Source organism: Myxine glutinosa, chromosome 6, assembly GCF_964187855.1.
Source record: "Myxine glutinosa chromosome 6, kmMyxGlut1.1, whole genome shotgun sequence".
NCBI lineage: Eukaryota > Metazoa > Chordata > Myxini > Myxiniformes > Myxinidae > Myxine > Myxine glutinosa.
Window position 1 is genome coordinate 36,148,501 of NC_136266.1, and position 17,959 is coordinate 36,166,459.

At 42.0% G+C, this 17,959-nt stretch overlaps 1 protein-coding gene across 1 annotated transcript in view; it reads left to right on the forward strand.

Annotated features, from left to right (window-relative positions):
• TAT (tyrosine aminotransferase) overlaps positions 1-3,816 on the forward strand; it is a 37,787-nt gene extending 33,971 nt beyond the window's left edge. The window contains exon 12 of the mRNA XM_068102916.2: positions 86-3,816. Coding sequence (XP_067959017.1) covers positions 86-202 — 117 coding nt within the window. The 3' untranslated portion in view covers positions 203-3,816. The remainder of the gene's footprint in view (positions 1-85) is intronic.
• Positions 3,817-17,959: the final 14,143 nt, after the last annotated feature.

Consider the following 17,959-nt stretch of genomic DNA (forward strand, 5'->3'; position numbering starts at 1 on the left):
AATAGAGTAGCAGAGACAGTCAGAAGTTGGAGTAGTATCAGAAGAACTGATTGACAACTCATTACTTTTTCCCCCCAACCAACAGTGCTTTGAATTCCCCAACTACATACGTTTGGTCCTCACCGTTCCAACTCCGCTGATGCTGCAAGCCTGCCAGAGGCTCTGGGATTTTTGCCAAAAGCATTACAGCTCCAGCACCTGAAGTGCTTTACAGACATCATGATTGAACACGATCAAAACAAGGTCCCTCACCAAGAGGAAAACTACACTTTGTTAAGCCTAATGTCAGTCTGCACAGGAAGTCAATTCAAATGATAGGTATTATGAACTGAGAGTTGAAAAAGGAATGCTAAGCCCCATGCCCTTTGTCTGAATGGCCTGTTTGGTATTCCCATCTGGGTACTTAGCTAATGATGATGGGATCCTTGGTTCAAATTCCACATGCTATGTTGATTTGTACATTGTCTGTTCATGCTTTGACAAATTGTAAGGGCCAAATGGTAAGTGCTGTACTTTGCTTCCCATGGCAGTTAGCATTCCTTTGTCCTCATCCAGTTTATGAAAACTATCCCTCACCAAGACCCGATATTGAGTCCATTTCTGCTGAAAGTTCAAATTTATGGAATATTGCTGAAAAAATTATCTCCTGTCTTTGTTCTCATAATCAGGATAAATCCTGTATTTAATATGAAACTTTAATGGTCTAAAATATTGCTTTTAATCTTGATGAAGAATGTGCTTTGAAGAATGTGCACATCATTTTGTGCTTTGAATGTTTGCTAACCAAGTATTTATGTCTGAACTACACTGGGGTTTTTTAAATTATATGTCAAACACTGTCTTAAACTTTAATCATGAGTCAATGGAAGTCAATGGGTTCTTAACAGCCAGAGTAAATGTGGAGAAATTCCATGATATTTTGTGCATTTATGTTCCTTTATGTAAGGATTGTTTTATTACTCACAACAGTCTCCTGCAGGTTGTGCCATCTTGATGACTACAAATATGTAAGAATGATACAATGATGGCAAAGTTATGATCAGATAACTATTTTTAACCATTTGAAGAACAACTTTGGTTTCTAGCAAGACACCGAATTGAACTAGATTGAGTAGGATCAATTTGCTGTAGTTTTAATTTTAAAAAAATGATTTATTACTTTTGATATTTATATTTTTTGATTTGAAGAATTATTTTGAATTTGACCAGACTCAGTGAGAATAGTATCAGCTCTGAGACGAGGAGATCGGCGGCACAATTCTTAACCCAGCCAAGTCATGCCGAAGACTTTAAAAAAATGTATGTCCTGCTTTCTCGCTTGATGCTCAGCATTTAGAGGATAGAGTACGGACAAACCCCATGGGGTCGCATCCCATTGGGGCCGGGGGTAGAGGGCAGGTCACAAAAGTGTCCGGGGAAATAATAACACTCGCCTTAAACTTTTTTTAAATGTCAAACTGTGTTTGTCTTAAGCCAGATCATTCATGTATGTTAGCAAAAAGTTTGAGAGGAGTTCATACAGATATCAAAGTAGGCAAAGCATAGATTAGCAATATATGGGATTTGAGCCTGGATTCCCAGAATCAGGGGATAAGGGTTCAGATAAGAACCCCCAAATAGAGAGATCCAATTTTTTTTTCATTCTTGTGCAGAATGTACACATTGATTGCTTTACTCTTACACCCTCTTCAAAGTTCTTATTAAACAGTAACAACCACAATGAACACCAACCACACATTTTGATTGAAACCCTCCATTCCATTATATTATATTTGCAAAGTAATGGGATGAGACAAATAAATTAGCCTTTAAATTATGAAATCTCATAAAGTCATGCCCATTCAGAAAAGGTATCAATAACAGTTTTAAGGAAAACCAGTGGTGGTGTCGTCATGTGATTTTCATTTTTGGGGGAAAAAAAAAAACTTATCAGCCTTTGAAATTGATGTGTTGCCAGATTCTGTCAAGTTTCAATGCAAAATGGAACAAACATCAAACGCTGCACCAAGATTGTTGCTTCCACTGTTGTTATTCAAAATAGACGTAATGCACTCAAACATCTGCTTGAGTGACTCAAATCACGTGATCAATTTATCTTACAAATACAAGCAAATGGAATCTGTGTGAGCGAATGTGTGGTGCCCACTGTACGAGTTGAAAGGTTTGGGGTTTTTTTTGAGACAATTTGCAGCATGATGCTAACAGTGAGATTTACATTTTGAAAGCCACGGGGTGATTCTGCACCCCAACTGTGGGATAAAAATTGCTATTGTTTTCCATTGTTAATCTGATATTATGACAAGGGTGTTCAAAACGTTATTGGAACAAGCTACTCACAAATATTCCAACAAATGCTGACATTTTGTAATTAAACAAAAAAATTTGAATAAGTATTTATATTTATTCGGACAATATTTGTCCTTAACAATCATATCTACATATCAAATGGCAAACAAAAAAAAGTTGCTGTTTCTTGGACTATTGCGTGCGTCTCATTTCGACATTTTTAAAGGCCTCACGTATATAAGAAACTTTGAAAATTGGGTATAATTTCACCAATTCAACATGAAAACAATTGAATTACTCTATTTTATTTGAATCAGAAATATCATGTTCTTGGGGAAAAACAAAATCTCAATATGTAAGTGATTTTCAAATTCTTCTTAAACCATTTTATAAGGAGCCAACCGGGGTTTTCAAGTCTACTCGGAGGTACTTGTTGTATGTTGTTTCTTATAATCAAAGTTCACATGTTGAATCTGTTCACCTCTGGTATGAACTAACTAAGCAAGCCATGAAAACGCCCCCATTTTGAAACTAAAGTCTTGTAACTAGTGCAATAGTTTTACCAATAACTAAATACATATTTAATGCTTGTTGCAATTTATTTATCTTGGGTGTTTATATATTTACTCTTTTTCATCCATTCTCCAAGTTTAATGAACTTCAACATTTTTTGTGTATATGGGAACAAGACCAATATGCATTCTTCAACAACAACCGAGTGTTCACACTTTTCTGATGGGTTTTCCGAAAATGTAATCTATATAAGTCAAGCAGAGTAAGAAAATATTGCTTAATTCAGCCACTTGTTTGTATATACGATCAAGGCTCGTGTAAGAGCTAACATAAATCACAAAAAGACAAACTGACACATAAAACATAAGATAAAGGGAGCGGGAGACAAGATGGGGAGAGAGAGGGAAGCACAAGTACAACATTTGAGAACAAGGACATCGGGAGATCTGTGGGAGGGAGAGGGCTTGGGGGGAGGAGGCACGGGAAAGGGGAGGGGGTGGGAGAGGAATAAAACATATGGACACTGCTAGGACTTCCAAGAAATAAGTCGGAATTTCAAAAAAGTGGCTTCTGGGTGGAATTAACGGGGGTAGAAAAGATCAAGGTTTTGGATGGGGGAAGATAAGAGATGGTGATTTTGTGGATGGCGGAAAGATGGGGGAAGACAAGAGATGGTGGTTTTGTGGATGGTGGAAAGATGGGGGAAGACAAGAGATGGTGATTTTGTGGATGGTTGAAAGATGGGGGAAGACAAGAGATGGTGGTTTTGTGGATGGTGGAAAGATGGTGGAAGACAAACTTGTTTTCAGCAACATTTTTGTTGCAGGATTACATGAACTATTTTTTGAATGAAGAATATGTATAATTTTAAAGTCAATTGTGGTTTATATCACGACCTTGATATTTTTATCTTTCATTGAGGTATAGTAATTCACTGTCATGAAAAACATGTATTTAATGCTTCATTTGATGGTTTTCTGTTCATCAGTATAAAATAAAGGTCATTGCAAAATTCTATATTGCATTTTCTTTTCCTTTTTACAAATCCCTTTCCTGTGCTCTATAAACAAGTTAAAATGTAACTTTGTTGCACCATACATGAGTGTCCAGGTTTAACCAATATCAGTAGATAAATCCGAGTGAGCATTACACAACTAGTGCAACAGTGTAAAGTACATGCTGACCTTATTTTAAATAGTCTGCAATTTTCATCTCCAAAATATCTAGTTGGAACAAATATGATTCAGCATCCCTTTCAAAAGTACCCTTGAGTTTTCTTGAGTTGCTTATAAAAGAAATAACAGAGACAATAATCCAACCATTAAAAAAAGTTTAATTACAACTGAAAAAAAAATTACATGGTGTCCAGAAATTACCATTCCAAATTCAACCCATAATAAAAAAAACAGAAATGATATACAATGATATAGTTTGCTGCTTGTGAAAGAACATTTCTCAATGTTCTATCGTTCGGATTTGCCGAGATCATAATTAATAATCAACAGTACTAATGGGGCACACTGTGCTAAAACGACTCGCGGACGTGTTCACAATCCTCACCGCTATGCCTGGCTAACCTGTCCACTTTCCACTTTCTCCATAAACTTTCTCCAAAACCTGATACTACCAAACTCCATAAACGTTTTTGCCACTCAGGAATGTTTTTCTCGATGGTGGCTGCCTTCTGTGGTTTATCCTGAAGAGCGTTGTTGGACATGAGCCTGTAAAGCGGATCTATAAACCATCAACACAATGCGCTTTTTATTGTGGAGATGCCATTTGCAGTGAATTTGACATCACCTGTCACAGGAGACACCTGGAAACATCAATAAAGCTTGATATATTTTTTTATCAGTGTGGATAGTTGGAGCATACTTCATTATATTTTTATGATGGTTTGAATTTGGAACGATTATTTGTGGACACCCAGGATATTTTTTTTTTATGTGGGGAAATGGATTTACAACCCACTGAGCAGACTTTTGTGGGAGAAAAGTGAAAATAAAGAATAAAAATAGGAAAGTAGTACTTTCACAAGAGGCCACCGACAAAAGGCATTAAAATGTTCCAGCTATATTTCTTTATGATGCAGCAAATGGAGGCATGAAATACTTTTACTTTCTCCTTCTCTTCCCTTTATAAGGGGTGTAGCTTATGGATTCTCATGTGTGCAGTGGGCTTATTGGAACCCAGGTAGGGTTTGAAATAGAAAAGGGCTTACCTTGTGTAGCTCTTCATGGTTGCTTTGTGCAGTTTTCTTTGGCTATAGATGCATGGGAATTAATTTATTTGATAATCCTAGATACATGGGGTAATTGATTAGGTGAGAGCTGATGGCTAATTCCCTCATATAGCAGGTGAGAGACATGATTAAGGGTCTTGTTATTTATACTAGAATATAAGACCCGTCGCTTCGCTGACGGAAATACCAATCTTTGCTGCGATGGATAATTATCTATGGAGGAAGAAAAAAAAAAAAAAGGATTCCTGGGAGATCCTGCTCTCCGTGCAGGGATAACCAACGTCATGTGTTGGCATTTGCAGGTTTGACACGCGTGTCAATGTACCCATAAAAAAGACATTTGGATCACAAACACTCCCGGGAGTTACCCGAATCCACAACAGCTGGATTTATTGAAATCCGTTAATCCGTTCTCAAGTTATAACATGACAAACAAACAGACAGACAGACACAGCTCCTTTTATAATATAGTTGACAAGAAGAAAGAGACATAAAATGTCATAGTCCCCACCGTGTTTTTAGTCATTTTTATGTACGGAGTTAAAGGCTGTCAGTCAGCCATCTTTGGTCAGATTACAAAACAAAATGTTCTGCATATGTCTACTTTTGCGTGTTACCTCCCCAAACTCCAGTTATGGTGCCCCTCAGAGTCTCGAGAGGGAACACGGCAGAACGATTTGTTATTTTGAGTGTTCTAATAAACCATGGTAAAACCACACCAATGCAATTGTAGAACAAAACAAGTAATTGAATGAAGAACTCTCACATACACAATAATAACACTATTAAAGAAGGTACAATGAAAATGTCACTTGCATCAAATGAACAATACATTTGATGGTACCATCATTCCCCAATGCTCTCAAAGCAAGGAACTCACGATACTCCAAACGTGAGTGGAATGTAACACTCCCCAAAGTCCATGCACGGATCCCCACGCGGGGTGAAGGTTGAAGTCGTGCAGAATGGCAAATCAATAGGCAGGTATTGGCACGGCTGTGGATGAGGAGTTACGAGGTGAGAGGTTGATATGGGAATTGAGCCAATATGGGAACCAACGGCAATCCACATGATATCGATGTGGGAATCCCAATGACAACCACAATGCACCAGGTGGACGGTCTCCTCTAGGGAAAATGGCGGATCTGCCTGTAATGAAGGTGCTTGCTTTCCCTCCAACAATAGCTCACACATAGTGATAAAACCTGAGACGCAGGTTTAATTGCAATCGCAATATGTGACGATGCCGTGGGCAATCCCTTTCACGGGAAGCCTCAACTCATTCGCGACCAATATCAAAAAAATCCACTCGCAGCCTCGATGCGACTCACAGCTGTCTCTTCCTCTCCCTGCCGATCTCGATCCTCTCTCGTCTTCCGGTTTCTTTGCCGCGTTTTCCTTTCTCCTTCACAAACATTTATTTTTACCTTTTACTAAAGTCATCTCCATTTCACACAAAAATCTTAACAACAATATTACCTGAAACTAAAAATCCTACAAGTACATAATAACAACAAAGGTGGAAGTGACGAATCCGTAACAATACTCATGTATTGTCTTTGTGCCAAGTTTGAAGAAAATCGGTCCATGCATGTCTGAAAAATGGACGAGGACACGTTTAAATAACAAAATGGCCGCCGGTCGGCCATATTGGATATGATCTCGAAAAAAATGATGCGCATATGTTAGCCATCATTCATTATCTGTGCGCCAAGGTTGAACTAGTTCAGTAAATGCATGTCCGATAAATTTCTGGGGACGCAGCTGTACTGCTGATGCAATACCCTCCTTTATCAGTCAGCTGGTGCTCATTTTGATGACAGGCTGAGTCAACCCACGTGGTGTTCATTCAACAACATGAAAGGGGCTCAAACTCAGGACCCTAAGATCTCAAACCAGCCACCTTAAGCGTTAAGACAACACCAGGCTTAATGAATATGGTGAATTTGGTTTAATACCGCTGGGTTTCTAAAGGAATTCCGAAGTACCGGATGTTGCACACACCATGCAGACTCAGTTTGCGAAAAACAAACTTTCACTCTGAGTTTCAAAGTGATAGTGTACAAGAAAGCAATGAATTCAATTTCCTCAATGAAATTGCCTCATGGCCTGCTGGGTAGAGAATGAGAAGATTCTGATGGAACATTGAATGGTTACTGGAATTTCAACAAAACAACTTTATGGAGACACACTGAGCTCGTTTTCACTCCCCTAAAAAGTTCACTTCGGAGTAATTTTTGTGAACACAAATCAAAGTTTGCGGAAGAGCGAGGTGACAGTGTAGAGGGCGACGCATTGGCAGTGAGGTAGTGGGACAAGATGTGGATGAAACAAGAAAGGGCATGGACGAACAATGAGACAAGAGGGAAGAAAACAAAGCAAGCACTTTATTACCTCCGCCACCGAAGATGGATGGAGGTTGTTGTCACCCCCTGGGAACAGGATATCTCAAAATGTTATGGACGGAGTCGAACGAAACTTGGTGGACAAGTTGGGTGTTTGACAAGGACGAATTGATTAATTCATGGTGAAGATCCGAATCCTGATCCGTATACAATAGTATTTATTTTTTAAGTGATTCTTCACCATTAAGTGTTAGGGTTAAAAACGATATGAATGAATGAATGAATGATCGTTTTAAGGCCATTTTCCCCGCTGTAGCGGGGGTTGGCCTTGCCGGCCCCATGACAATCATGGTTCCCTGTTTGAGGCAATGTTTTTATGGCCGGATGCCCTTCCTGACGCCAACCCTTAGTCGCCTCTTACGATGCGCAGGGATACGGTGTACCTATTCTAACCGGGGTGCACACCGGGATCATTCATCCCAGCAAGCTGGTGTATGACGAAACTTGGTGGATGAGTTGGGTAAGTAACAAGAACAAGCTGATTCGATTTTGGGTCAGGACCGAATCCAGATCCGGCCTATCGGTAAAATACAAAACATAGACTGTTCAGCTTGGTGGAGGTATGCCCTCTACGGAGAGCCATTCCAGTTACCTCCACCACCAAACGTGGATGGACATTATGTTTTCACCGATGTCTGTCTGTTTGTCTGTTTGTTTGTGAACAAAATATCTCAAAACGTTGTGGACGGATTCAAACGAAATTTGGCAGCGTATGTGATAAGGACGAAATGATTCGATTTTGGTGAAGATCCCGATGCGGATCCGGCTACTAGAATTTTAAAGTGATTCTTCACCATTGGGAGATCGGACCAAAAACTATACATAGCAGGATATCTCAAAAGGTTATGGATGGATTTGGACGAAACTTGGTGGACCGGTTGGGTTTCTGACAAGGAAGAATGGATTCGATTTTGGTGAAGATCTGAATGTGGATTCGGATATGAGAATTATTTAATTTTTTTAAAGTGATTCTCCACCAATGGGGGACCAAAAACTATACATAGCAGGGTATCTCAAAAGGTTATGGATGGATTTGGACGAAACTTGGTGGACCGGTTGGGTTTCTGACAAGGAAGAATGGATTCGATTTTGGTGAAGATCTGAATGTGGTTTCGGATATGAGAATTATTTAATTTTTTAAAAGTGATTCTTCACCAATGGGAGATCGGACCAAAAACTATACATAGCAGGATATCTCAAAAGGTTATGGATGGATTTGGACGAAACTTGGTGGACCGGTTGGGTTTCTGACAAGGAAGAATGGATTCGATTTTGGTGAAGATCTGAATGTGGTTTCGGATATGAGAATTATTTAATTTTTTAAAAGTGATTCTCCACCAATGGGGGACCAAAAACAATACATAGCAGGATATCTCAAAGGGTTATGTATGGATTTGGACGAAACTTGGTGGACCGGTTGGGTTTCTGACAAGGAAGAATGGATTCGATTTTGGTGAAGATCTGAATGTGGTTTCGGATATGAGAATTATTTAATTTTTTAAAAGTGATTCTCCACCAATGGGGGACCAAAAACAATACATAGCAGGATATCTCAAAGGGTTATGGATGGATTTGGACGAAACTTGGTGGACCGGTTGGGTTTCTGACAAGGAAGAATGGATTCGATTTTGGTGAAGATCTGAATGTGGTTTCGGATATGAGAATTATTTAATTTTTTAAAAGTGATTCTTCACCAATGGGAGATCGGACCAAAAACTATACATAGCAGGATATCTCAAAAGGTTATGGATGGATTTGGACGAAACTTGGTGGACCGGTTGGGTTTCCGACAAGGAAGAATGGATTCGATTTTGGTGAAGATCTGAATGTGGTTTCGGATATGAGAATTATTTAATTTTTTTAAAGTGATTCTTCACCAATGGGAGATCGGACCAAAAACTATACATAGCAGGATATCTCAAAAGGTTATGGATGGATTTGGACGAAACTTGGTGGACAGGTCGTGTGTGTGTGACAAGGAAGAAACGATTCAATTTTGGTGAAGATCCGGATCCGGATCCTGCTTGTAGAATTTAGTAAATGATTCTTCACCATTGAGTGATATGGCCAACCAGGTGGAGGTATGATGCTCTCTACTGAGTGCCGTTCTAGTTCTTCATAAAATACTTGCCAGTGTTCGATTTATGTTTTTCATGTTGGTGAGAACAGCAACCTTTAGTGTTGGAAGACCCTTACTATTTATGCTGTGACGCTTCCAACAACCCATCTTCCCTCTCCAGAATCATAAACATACATGCATGGATGAATGGTCAAGCTAGCAGATAATCGTAGTTCAGGAGACATTAACATACACAATACAACAGGTAGGTTAGTTTATGGATGGGTGTGGGTTTGGGTGGGTTGGAGAGCAAATGAACATACGTACATAATAGGCATGAAGACCTGTATTAAATAGGCTGCTATTTCACACTTTTTACATTTGCAAGAAACAAGTTTAGATATTAAAAAAGAAGTTTTTAAAATTCATTTCTTACTTTCCCAGCACGTATCAAGGCACAAATCAAGCTGTCATCATTATTGTGCAAATTTATCACCTTACAGCAAAATTTGAATCCAGGGGAAAACATGTAAACCTCTGTCGGAATAGTGTAAGATGAAACTGGGAATGGAAGGCATTCCTAGAGACAGCTAATCCCCACATACCTCTAAAACCATAATAAAGCTCAGACTTAGCCCAGGCCATATTTCAGCGTCAGTTCTTTTGCTGTCAGTATATGCCTGCTGGCAGAATAATTACTTCCACACTCTTGAGGCTGTGATAATATATCGTACTTCTGTAGTTTGAAACATATTTGCTGATGGCAAGAAGGTTGTTGAAGGTTATATGAACGAGGTACTCGCAAAGCGTACATGGGAAGGAGTGCAATTCGTGTTTGTTGTACACATTGCCATGTCTGCGTACATATTTTGTATATGAGCATACGTGGATGATGTATTATGAATCAGTATATCCGTGTAGTGGACACTTGTCCCATGGACTTGTGTTTCCTCCCATTCACCCCTCCTCGTTATCCATATAATCCTTCAACTCCCAAATGAGCCCTGCACACCTCGAACGACCAGTGTATCAATGCCGAGAGGGTTGATCAACCAAACCAGGAGGGACGAGGTGAGTGGATGAGAGAGAGAAGATATTACAGGACCTCATTAGGGTGAAACGAAGAGACCCAGAGCCTGAGTGGAGAGAGCCAGAAAGTTCCTGACAGATTGCAGTAAAGACTGAGCCAGGGTCTACACCGGAGCACTACCTGGGGTTGCACACAGAGCTCCCGGAAGGAAGTGCCTTTTCTCTTAATAAGCTTGTCAGGCATACGCCAAAGTGTTCCACTTGTGCTATATCCATTCCTACTCCCATCATTTGTCATCTCCCGCATGTTTCTTTATTCCTTTATTAGCCTCCGATGGACTTCGTCTGAAACGGGGACTTACGGATTGTGCCTCACCCATCCGTCCGTGCGTCATTCCACAACCATTTCTCAGACTTTTATGGACGGATTTTGTTCATGATTGGGACAAAGACAATACACGATGACATACATATGCACATAGTTTTGGTTCATGATGCGATCAAAGATGGCCGGCTAGCGGCCATTGTTAAAAAAAACCCGATGTTTAACACTTCCTCGCCCATTTCTCAAACATATATGGACGGATTTTGGTCATGATTGGCACAAAGACAATACACGATGACATACATATGCACATAGTTTTGGTTCATGATGCGATCAAAGATGGCCGGCTAGCGGCCATTGTTAAAAAAACCCGGTGTTTAACACTTCCTCGCCCATTTCTCAAACATATATGGACGGATTTTGGTCATGATTGGCACAAAGACAATACACGATGACATACATATGCTCATAGTTTTGGTTCATGATGCGATCCAAGATGGCCGGCTAGCGGCCATTGTTAAAAAAAACCCGATGTTTAACACTTCCTCGCCCATTTCTCAAACATATATGGACGGATTTTGTTCATGATTGGCACAAAGACAATACACGATGACATACATATGCACATCGTTTTGGTTCATGATGCGATCAAAGATGGCCGGCTAGCGGCCATTGTTAAAAAAACCCGGTGTTTAACACTTCCTCGCCCATTTCTCAGACATATATGGACGGATTTTGTTCATGATTGGCACAAAGACAATACACGATGACATACATATGCTCATAGTTTTGGTTCATGATGCGATCAAAGATGGCCGGCTAGCGGCCATTGTTAAAAAAAACCGATGTTTAACACTTCCTCGCCCATTTCTCAAACATATATGGACGGATTTTGTTCATGATTGGCACAAAGACAATACACGATGACATACATATGCACATCGTTTTGGTTCATGATGCGATCAAAGATGGCCGGCTAGCGGCCATTGTTAAAAAAACCCGGTGTTTAACACTTCCTCGCCCATTTCTCAGACATATATGGACGGATTTTGTTCATGATTGGCACAAAGACAATACACGATGACATACATATGCTCATAGTTTTGGTTCATGATGCGATCCAAGATGGCCGGCTAGTGGCCATTGTTAAAAAAAACCCGATGTTTAACACTTCCTCGCCCATTTCTCAGACATATATGGACGGATTTTGTTCATGATTGGCACAAAGACAATACACGATGACATACATATGCTCATAGTTTTGGTTCATGATGCGATCCAAGATGGCCGGCTAGCGGCCATTGCTAAAAAAAACCCGATGTTTAACACTTCCTCGCCCATTTCTCAAACATATATGGACGGATTTTGTTCATGATTGGCACAAAGACAATACACGATGACATACATATGCACATCGTTTTGGTTCATGATGCGATCAAAGATGGCCGGTTAGCGGCCATTGTTAAAAAAAACCGATGTTTAACACTTCCTCACCCATTTCTCGGACATGCATTTACCGATATACTGTTCAGCGATTCCAAAGGTAGACAAGCCCATCAAGTACCTGGTCCACGAAAGACCCGTACTCATCGGCCATAAAAGTACAAACCTTTATGTGGAATAAAAGGAACTTGGACAAAGGAGTTTCTACATGAAAAGATGTCACACACAAACCATGTACTGACGTGTACATAGACAGCAGACAACACAGAAATTAACATCGGAAAACCATGGCTATTGACATTGGGGGAAGTTACTTCCTGGAACATAGCCTACTGGTCGTAGGCGGTGCCCTATAGCAGCAGAGCTCTTCCTTCCGCTGTCAGCGTGGGAATTTTTAAAGAGAAACCTCCCTCACCCAAAGGATGCCAACCGACAGGACATGTCCCTGCTCTAAGCTCTAAGTGCTGAGCATCGTGCAATGAAAAGGCACGTACAAGTTTTAAAAGTCTTCGCTATGACTCAGCCAGTGTCAGAGTCGAACAGCATACCTCGCAGACTCCTCAAAATGGACACTTTACCCACAATGCCACCGAATCTGATATTTGGCCCATCGTGCATATCCTCCATCCCCACGACATTAACTCAATCTCTCAGTTTATTGCAATTCACTGGGATGTGGTGGGATGGATGACGAGTGTGGGAAAATAGTTGGCAAGCAGCCAATGCCTTAGTTAAATTAGAAACATACGTGCACATATTATATACTCTTCATACAAGTTCAAACTAGTTCAAACTAGACCCCTTTTTGCTTTCTAAATATTGCCAAAGACGTGAAATATACTTGGAATGTACTGGATTGCACGTTGAAGGACAAAGTGTTTTTCATCTTTCCCATAAGAGGGTAGACGATTGTAGAAGGTGCAAGATTAATTTTATTAGCGAATACACGTCCATTAATTGATTACTTGTGGCAACATTTCATGGCCTGAGGTCTGAAGGCAAAACATGTTCACGAGAGGATGCTATGGCAGCAGTTCGCCTGCTCTTTTAGCAGCTGATAAATCGCTTTCACCACTTTCTACCTTCGGGATAAATCAAGCAAAACAGTAAGTTTTTGCAAAAAACAACAACAATAAACAAAAAAGCAACGTTGAATATTTTCATTGTTATTCGAGATACGGACATAAATTTGATATGAAGACATGCATTCGACTTCGGAGTTTTATTTTTGTTTAATTTTCTATGCTAATGTTTACATATTCTGGAATTTAAAGTCACAAACCTTATAAGTACAACCCAAGTGTGTACAGATGAGCATCGAGAAAAAAAAAATTAAGTATAAAGTTTATTGTAATTCTCTGAAAAAAAACATTTGTCAGAACAAAAAGAGCATTTCAATGATGTAATATCATATCGTCATGGCTAATATCACATCACTGGAATTGATGCATTAAAAGATTTAGCTGCACGCTTTAACGTGGATCATGCAAATATAAGGGTGAGACTCTGTCATGCCGGAAAGAGATTAACTTCCGCTGAAAGACTAAAAATGAAAAGAATTAAAAGACTTCCGTTGAACTTGGGGACGACTAAGAAGAAGACCTTTGTTGGTCGAAAGCTTGTCGAAAATTAAAGATCGACCGTCCTGAAGCTACGTCCGCGTCTGATTTAATCTCCCGATTATTTATTTAATGCAAATGAGACGCCCTGCTCGTACTGTGGAGTTTCTACTATTTCTCACAGTTATATATATATATATATATATACAGTATATATATATATATATATTTATATATATATATATATATATATATATATATATATATATATATATATATATATATATATATATATATATATTGTTGCGGATATGAGAACTGTGTATTTTTTTTATTGTGTGAATTGTTATTATTGTTTATTCTGCGCCCCCCTGCCTCCGGAGCTGTGTAAAGGTGAAAGGGCATCCCATAATTAGTCCACAAGCATACACATCAGCCAAATAATAGAATACCCCTGTTTAATAGTTATCTCTTATTCTGTGTTTTAGAGTAAGGCTGTGTCTCCCATTAATTGAAGTACTCCATTGCACCAGTGAAAGAGAATAGATCCCCTTTCATTCCCATCCCCAAAATCCCCATTTCTTTTACATCCCCTCTGGTCATTGCCGAGCCTCGATTGCCGAATTACCTCCCCTCCAATAACCGCCATTGAACATGTGCTCGAATCGGGGAAGAAAGGCGTGTCTCCACCTCGTCATAGAGGGGAAGAGGGTCGCGCGACCAACCAGGGCCGAGGTGAGCACCCCGATGGGCGTGTCCAAAAGGCCGGCGGCTTAATCGCCGGAGGCGCTATAAAAGGCACGCACGAAAGTGAGTCGTGAGTTGGTCGTCAGAGGAGGGTCAGTGGTTGCGTTGGTTGCGGTGGTAAGAAGTCGGTGGTGAGAAGTGGTGGCGTCGAGTGGTCAGTGGTTGCGTTGGTTGCGTTGAGTTGTCGATGGTGAGGAGACACCAGGGCCAAGAGAGAGAAGGTGCCAAGGGCCATTACCAGCAGTTGCGCCAGAGACGGCAGACGCGCCCTGAGCTGAGCCAGAGAAGCAGCTTTGGCTCCACAAGCAGCGTTGACTCCACCAGGCAGCTTCAACCCGTTACCCCGCGGGGACCAGATAGCGGTGGCATCGGTGGCCGTCGAGGTCCAGCCGACGTCCCGTGCGGGATCAAGCCCGAACCATCTGCCCCAGCTGAACCTTCCCATTCCTCCTTCCAACATTCATTCCATTCCATCCTTCTTGTGTACGTGAGTTTGTTCTGTTTGTTCTGTCCTGGGTTAATTAAGCTGTATAAGTTAATAATTGCACTGTGTCTCTGATCCTTCTGTATATTATTTTATTATCTTTCCTTCTCCTTGGTTACTTTGAGCATGTAAATAGTAGGAATAAATTTAGTAGTATTTCCAACCTTTTTGTCTTCTTCTTCTTCTTCTTCTTCACATCTGTGTCGCCTTTGTCTTTTCCCTATTGAATAGCTGCGGTGCGATCTGGCCAACGTTTGGGTTCTAATCGGGGAGTAACTGTTCGGTCGCGGAGCCTTCGCTCGGCAAAGTAACATCTAAACCGCGATCAGTAACAATTGGTGTCTGGGAGTGAGATTCGGGGCCCGAACCAAATTTTTTTTTAAAACATCTAGAAAAAATTTGGTCAAAATTTGGAGCGGACGAAATTTGTTTTGTTTTAAAGCAAAACCCGAATTTTGAAATCGCGCCATAGCTGGTCAAGGCGACGGGATGCCGGTGGGAGAGATAGACGGGGTAGAATCGACCCAGGACCTAGGGGAAATGTATGTGGATGAAAGGGAGGAGGAGAGCAATGAGGAGGCGGTTGAGGGGGTATCAGCGCACAAAATGGCGTCCTCGCGCACGTGGGTGTAGCGGCACCAAATTTTGCCGCGCCCGCGACCGCAGCAGCGCCGCTGGTGGATTTGAACCTTTTTATGATGCAAATGAAGGCCCTTATGGAAAAGAATAGTGAGCAATTGGGAGGCCAAATTAGAGGTTTGAAAAGCAGTATGGGAGAAATGGGGGGCCAAATGGGAGAGATGGGGGGCCAAATGGGGGCAATGAGGGACGAAGCGAGGGGTACCAATGCCCAAATCGGGGAATTAGACAAGAAATTTGAAGGGATGAAACATGGGTTAACGGGGGTGGAAAATAGAATGGCTGCCCAGGAGAATCAGATAGAGGGGATGAAAAATGGGTTACTGGGGCTAGAAAATAGCATGGAAGGCAAATTGCGGGAGATAGGGGAGCAATCCGCCCGAGAAATTAAACAAATGGGAGAGCAGATAGAGGAGGTAAAAATGGGGGTAGAAACCAAATTGGATGCTCAGAGGGATGAATTGGGACAGATGAGGGTGGCATCTACAAAACAGATGGAGGAGATGAAGGAGGGGATACGACGAGGTGTGAGTGAGGAGGTCTCGGGGCTACACGAGGAGGTAAAGCGAGGTGAGAAGCGTATGGAGAAAGAGGTGAGAAATAATACGGCAAAGTTACAAGGGGGAATAGAAGATCTGACGGAGGAGGTGGAACAGCTGACAGAGGGACAAACGAAATTAGTGGAGCAGGTTCAAAGGAACACTGCAGTACTCGGAGGGTTAAAGGCGACACAAAAATAAATTAAAAATGACTTGATAGCGACACAGAGGCAATGTCAGATGGTGCGTGAGGAACTGACAATGAGGGTGGACGAGGTGACAGAGATAATGGAGATGAAGGACCGAGAGGTGAGGATGCACATAGAGACGGTCACGGTAGCCTTAGAGGACGAACTTGAGGAGACGCACCGAGAAATAAAAGAGGTTAAACAAAAATTAGAGGAAGTGGAAGAAGAGGTGAGTGAAATTAAGAAGAGACGGACAGAAACTAAGAGAGAAATCCAGGAGGAGGTAATGGAATTGGTACAAGGTCGGTGTTCAACTCATAATGTGCTGCTCACTAACCAAATAAAAAGTTTGCAGGTGGCAAAGGAGGTGGACGACGAGGTACGGAGGTGAGTGGCAATGTATATGATGTGAGGAAAGCTTCAGTCGGCTTGGGGATTGGTTTGGATCCGGGTGTTCGTGAAAGGCCGTTGGTGAAGTGTGTGACAGGTCTGGTGTGCGAAAAAAGAGGTGTGCGAGAATGTCCGACCATGGGGTGTGTGAGGAAAAAGTGCACGCCGAGGAGTGAGTGTGCCGTCAAGAGTGAGTTGGACGTAGCGCGTGTGCGAGGGAGCACATGGAAGCGCGGTGTGGTGAGTGTTACGGAGGAAGTAACGGAAAAGTGTGCGCAAGAGTGTGCGCGAGAAAGGTGTGTAACGGACGGGTGCATGAGGAAAGAGTGCGCTGTCGAGAGTAAGGGTGAGCGCGTTGTCAAGAGTGGTGGTGAAAGTAGTGAGAGTGACACGGAGCGTGAGTTGGTTGTGACAGGTGAGCGAGGATGTACACCTGGAATGGAAGGATGCACACCTGGAATGGAAGAGCGTGTGTGGGAATGCACACTTGAGTTGGTCGTGAGGCACGTGGTTGGGTGTGCGAGTGAAAGCACACCTGTGATGGTCACAGAGGAGGTGACCGAGGAAGGGGCGCGAAGAGGTGTGTTGGTGAGGTGTGCGAGCGACGAATGTGTGCCAAGGTGTTCGGTGGTCAGGTGTGTGACCAAGTCTGTGAGTGGAATGAGTGTACCTGGGTGTGTAAGGAAAGGTACGAGGAGCATGGGAACAGCTGGAGGTATGAGCAAGAAAGGGGTAGCGTATGCTTGTAAGCATCCAGGTGAGGCATCGACGGTAACCGGGTTAGAGGTTAGAACGACTTATAGCCGAATCGGGCCCTCGGTGCTCGTCGGGCAGCTTCGCGTGCCGTGAGGACCAGCGGGGATCCGAACCACGGCGGTTTCGAAAGAACCGCCGTACGCGATCCACGCTGTGCCTCGCTTGGAACGGCCGCGTCCGGGCTCCACTAGGCGGAGCGGGCAGCCCGATAGGAAGGGTCGTCATGGCGACCACTTTCTATTAAGACGTGCCGGCAGGTCGAGATCGGGACATTGGATGGCTCCACGCCGAGGTGGTGGGTGGGATCTCGGCCCGGGTAAGCCCCCGTCCCTGCCACGAATGCGGGACGTATCCA